The 5,275-nt window shown below is 41.1% G+C and overlaps 1 protein-coding gene across 3 annotated transcripts; it reads left to right on the top strand.

Moving 5' to 3' along the window:
- The first annotated feature begins 35 nt into the window (after positions 1–35).
- ccdc13 (coiled-coil domain containing 13) lies at positions 36–5,275 on the top strand. Of its 3 annotated transcripts, none has more exons than XM_047588900.1 (15): positions 36–164; positions 554–732; positions 883–1,031; positions 1,109–1,251; positions 1,652–1,735; positions 1,831–1,947; positions 2,046–2,150; positions 2,305–2,469; positions 2,551–2,727; positions 3,024–3,215; positions 3,313–3,422; positions 3,710–3,772; positions 3,948–4,079; positions 4,815–4,925; positions 5,043–5,275. In XM_047588900.1, the coding sequence occupies exons 2-15, from the start codon at positions 557–559 to the stop codon at positions 5,167–5,169; spliced, it is 1,851 nt and encodes a 616-aa protein (XP_047444856.1). In that variant the 5' UTR covers positions 36–164; positions 554–556; the 3' UTR covers positions 5,170–5,275. The 3 variants fall into 3 exon arrangements, with proteins under 3 accessions (XP_047444856.1, XP_047444857.1, XP_047444858.1); XM_047588901.1 differs by having other exon boundaries at positions 37–164; positions 1,834–1,947; XM_047588902.1 differs by having other exon boundaries at positions 38–164; positions 5,068–5,275.

The raw sequence follows: 5,275 nt of genomic DNA, 5'->3' as shown, positions 1-5,275 counted from the left end.
ACTACTCCCGCGAGATCTTCTTCCCAGATCTCAGGCCGGATGTTGCTATGGATACTAAAGCGTCGCAATCAAGGAGGAAGGAGTTCGTTCACCTGGTACACAAAACGATGAAGTGCCTTTCGTAACTACTTTATGGACAAGGACGGCAATTGGATAAATGACAGGTGAGTCATTGCTCTATCTACAAGCCTTAGTAGTAGTAGTACGAAGATTTCAGAGAGACCCATACTTATTTATAATCACTCACATGATCATAAACATCCGGATCTCGATGACTCCTCGGGGCTTTATATAACTGGTGGCTTCACTCTGCTTGGACTTCTGCCCAAATTAACAATAACAATGTGGTTATAAAAAAAACGGCCTCTGTCTTGGCTGTCACAAGCACTGAGTTACTTTAAACTGCACTTCACTCAATTAGGCTACTGGGCACAAATCCCAAATGAGTACGTATGATATAACACAATATTTTGTCCCAGTATCAACTGATTTCCTATGTCAATGCCCCTCATTTGTAAGATCATTATTTTTCTCTCCATTCTATAAACCACAGGCCATGGAGCAAGACGAACAAATAAATGACTTGAGGCTTCAGTTTCAAGAACTACAAAAGCAGCAAGAGAAAAGAAAACTGGATAGGAAAAAGGAGAAAGCGCCGGACAAGGCTGATGACATTAATACCCAGGATGACATGGATCTATCTATGCAAGGTATTCAGGCTGAACAAGACAGGTGAGTCGACTTCAACCATTAGATAAAAGCATAATATGACAAGGACAGTATTTAATGTTGGAAACCTTTGTTATCTTCCTTGTATAAGCCTCTGATGGTCTGGCAGTCATGTGCTGCACTTTTGTGTTAATTTTAACTGCCTCCTTATAGGCTGTTGCAGAATGAAAATCAGACGTTACTAGACCAGCTGAGAGAGCTAAAGGATGAAAATGGGCGACTCTTTAAACTCCTGAGAGAAAAGGATTTTGAAATTAAACACCTGAAGAAGAAAAGAGACGAGGAAAGGCTGGCATTAGCAGGTACAATGGCGTACATTTTATTTTTATGTCCAGCAATGTTGCAGGTGCGTCACAGCCTCTTCGTTTCATTCACTCAGGCACGTCAGGTTTGGCGGGAGCTGTAGCTGCCACAAAGATTGTTGAGCTGTCCAAGAAGAACAGAGAGCTAACTGCTGAAATCGAGCAAGAGAAGATCAAATCCAAGCAAAATAGTAACAGAATCAAAGAGCTAGAGAAAGAGGTAAGGTTTTGCATTTTGCTTCATTTGATTTGCTGAATTTAAGTCTGGGGTGTCAAACTCATTTTAGTTTGGGGGCCACATTCAGCCCAGTTTGATCTCGAGTGGGTTGGACCAGTAACTGCAGTAAGAATAATAACCCAGACTCCATTTGTTTTAGTGCAGAAGAAGAACAACTAAATTTGGAGGCACGTTGCTGTCTACTGTTTAGTCCCAGGTTTCAGTGTTGTGTTCTGTCCACTTCTTATTAAAACACTGGACAAATTAAGACTAGCAGCTATTTTCATCAAAAATTAGCAGTCTTCTATGTAATATTCACACTTTGCCTGCGCGACGTATGTTTGACATATATATCTTCTGAGAAAATAGCACATTAATTGTGATATTATGCTTCTTTTGGTAGCTACAGGCTTCTTCGCTTCACTCTGTATCTGGGCAGAAGATTGACACAAAATCTCTGGATAAGAAATCATCTGAAGACTGCGAGGTAAACTGGCCTGAAAATAATCAAAATAATATTTTGTCTCCCTAACCCAAGTGATGACAGTCCAGTCAGACTCATTCATAACATACTCCCAAAAGCAGGAAAGTCCAGTGGTCAGATCTCTGCAGGAAAAATTAGCAGCTGCCCAGCTGAAAGTGACTGAATATCGCAACCAGGTTCAGTCCGCAAAACAGGAGCTGAAAGTAGCTCAGAAGGTAACGCTTGTCTTTTCTGTTCCTTCCTGGTGTCTTAATTTCTCCAAGTCTCATAGTTCTGTGACATATCGCAGTGAGTTCTGGACTCTCATCCACAGGTGTTGATGAGTGAGGTTGGAGAGGAGGTCAACCTTCAGCAATTACTGAGCTGCCCCGGGAACTTTAGAGGTCGGTCACAGCAGATACTGGCTCTTCAGGCACGGGTAAGCTGAATATAAAATGAGACACATCAAACATAAAATGCTTCTTAAAGGTAATTAAAGTTTATAATGTGCTTTGCAAAAAGACAACAGTGCAGATATAAGCGCAGACACTTACCTGAATTTAGCCCGAACAACATTTGGAATCATTCAACAGGTGCGGGACCTCGAGCAGCAGCTCAACCAGTCGACCGCACAGAGACAGTCAAGTGTCGTGAGTGAAGATGAGGAGTTCCTAGGTTTCTTTCAGAAAACGCCTCCACAAGACAGAAACCTCAGCTTCATCCGTGCCAGGGAGAAGGAGAAGAGGGAGGCGTTTGAGGTGTGTACATAACTACAGGAAGTATTATTTGTCACTATAGACTAGACGTTGCCCATCTGCAACACTGTCCTTCCGCAACAGAGGATCTCACTGGACTACGAGGCCCTCGTGAAAGAACACGAGGATGTGAAGAAAAAGCTGGAAGCCTCTAAGGCCAGGAACAAGTCTCTGTCTAGTGAAGTGAAGACTCTGAAGGCACAGATCTCCACACTGCTGGAGAAGGGCAAACATGATGACGAGCTTGTGGATGCGCTGTTGGTAAGGCATTAGATGAGATACACCCAATTATATTCATGTTCTTCAACGTCCTATGTCTTGTGCTGTCTCTATATCTCATGTTCAAAGTAGTATAAGGTGTACTGATGATTCCTGTCCACCTTTTCATTTATGGTGTCACAATGACACTCATTAAACTCAGTCACAGTACATGAGTAATCAGAGATCTACCTTTATATTTACGAGCTGAAATGAGCCACAGATGACAGAATGGAGGATTTACTATGATAATTCCTGATGATTATCCTATCCGCTGCCTATCTTTTCGGCCCTGGCAGAAGCAGCAGACCCAGATGCAGACGGTGTTGAAACGGCTCAGCCAACAGCAGAATGTAAAGAGCACGGAGTCCCATCAGAGCCTCAGACAACAGTCGAGCAGTAAGCCTTCGGAGCACAACGCTCTCATCCAGAAGCTTAGGCAGATAGTTGCTGAGAAAGAGGCCAAGCTCAAAGATCAAACCTCTGACAAGGTAAAAAAATAAAAAATAAACAAAAGTTCTGTGTTGTCTTTGAGATTCACCATGATCGGCTTAAAAATCTGCCAAACTATTAAATGTGTGTTAACAGTGTTTGGAGGAAGACGGCGTGCACGGAGAGACCAGCCACAAGACAACAAACTGCAGTTCAGAAGTTTCCCCTGAAGAGGGCGACATTAGCAAGAGAAAACCATCTTCAGGGTGTGTGTGCTGAGTCTCTTGATGCCAAACAATAATTTAAGTTGGTATATTGTTAGTTTGCTCAAATACTCCTTTCAAACTTGTATTCTTGTGTGCATCTTAAAACATCTGTTGAAGGAACACAGATTTCATATGTCTTATCTTGCAAATGTGGGTTAATAATTTACTCTGGCTAATGGGCGGCTCTTTGTAATCAGATTATTGACCACGTGTGGTGTCGTACAGTTTTGTCAATGTATTCCGCCGGGGTTTCTGTAAATGTGACTGCCTGTCAACCTTCTTTCCAGTTCCGCATCTAAATTTGGTCATAAACTGGTGTTGCCTGCAGTGGGGAGTAGTATAGAATTCAAGTAAGTGGACAGAATGATTCTCTATTTTCTACCATTCCTGTATACCGTGCTGTATACTGTATACCGTGAAGAACTATACTGGTACCTCACATCAAGTCATCGTACAAATGTGCACCACTTTTTAATGAAGAACAAATAAATAAATAATGTTTAACTTTGTATCTTTTGTTCTCAGGGATCTAAGTTCCTCAAAATGTCCACAATGTTCAGCAGATGTGAGCGCACTGATGACCCAGTGTAATGAGTACAAAATCCTCTGCGTGGAGAAGGACAGACTGCTAGAGCTGGTTAAAACACTACAGACAAAGTAAGCTAAGTACATATATATATCTATGTACATATATATTTATATATGTGTGTGTGTGTGTGTGTTTGTGTGTGTGTGTATATATAATTTACCATCTTATTTCTCTCTTTTTTTCTCTGCGCGTTTCTCAGAAAAGCACAGAAAAACACCACTTATATAACTTTATACGTAACAGCACAATTCACACGTTATTCAAAAAACCCATATCAGAGTACAGACTCTGAGATTGCAGCTACTATTATCTATATGTGATGCGCTCATCAACGATGAAGGGCTTTTATTGTGTGAAAATTATCCATTGTTAGTCTTTTTTGGTCCTCATATAAAGACTTATGTTATGCCATATAACAAATCAGCTACAACCACAATGAAAATCATTCTTGCCGTTCCCTTTTCTGTTAAGGTATAAAGGGATTTTTTAATGCTGCACCATTGGACATCACTGGTCACTACTCTCTGGACATTTACTAATTACTATGTTACATTGTGTATATATGTATAATTTCATTCACTCCACCCATTCTTTCTGCTCTGTTACACTTAGGGTTGTATCAGCCACTTTATAGATATTGTATATTACATATACAGTGGGGACATTTATTGTTGATTTTGTATTTGCATTTTCATACACCATACCTGTTTATACTGCATCTACTGCGTTTGCCAAAGCTTTACAAGCTTGTCTTGTACTTAATATTTGATTCTAAAACAAACGACCCAATTTGAATCTTCCAGAGAGAAAGAGATAAACCAGATGTGTTCGGAGGCAGAGCAGAAGTACCAAGAGGAGCGCCGCAGGACAGTGATCCTGGAGCAGCAGTTGGAGACGACAAAATTAGATACGAAGTGAGGACAGTACATACAGCGTGGCTTGGATCGGCATGCCAAGGCTCAGTGACAGCATGATATGATATTGTCAAGAAGACTTTTTCAAATGCTGATTCATCAATTTTTCCCTTATAGTGGCTGTGATGTTTCTGTTCCTCAGGAGCAGTGTCCCCCAACACCAGGATGGCAGGAGTCTTTGAGCTACACCAACTGCCCAGAGACAAACTGTCCAACAATCCAGTCGACATTTGTAAACATTTAATTTCTAACATTGACAACACGTCTTGCACCAGTGGTAAAGACCAACAAGAATTTTGTTCTTCCGACGCTTGTAAAAATGACAAAAATAATGATGTGTGGCAACAGCG

Source organism: Mugil cephalus, chromosome 7, assembly GCF_022458985.1.
Source record: "Mugil cephalus isolate CIBA_MC_2020 chromosome 7, CIBA_Mcephalus_1.1, whole genome shotgun sequence".
NCBI classification, from domain to species: Eukaryota; Metazoa; Chordata; class Actinopteri; order Mugiliformes; family Mugilidae; genus Mugil; species Mugil cephalus.
This window is presented reverse-complemented; position numbering and strand designations above follow the sequence as displayed.

Coding starts and splice junctions, on each gene's coding strand:
- ccdc13 (XM_047588900.1), top strand. CDS start 557: ATGGAGCAAGACGAACAAATAAATGACTTGAGGCTTCAGTTTCAAGAA. Junction 1,032..1,108: donor GGAAAGGCTGGCATTAGCAG/GTACAATGGCGT, acceptor TCATTCACTCAG/GCACGTCAGGTTTGGCGGGA. Junction 2,151..2,304: donor TACTGGCTCTTCAGGCACGG/GTAAGCTGAATA, acceptor ATCATTCAACAG/GTGCGGGACCTCGAGCAGCA.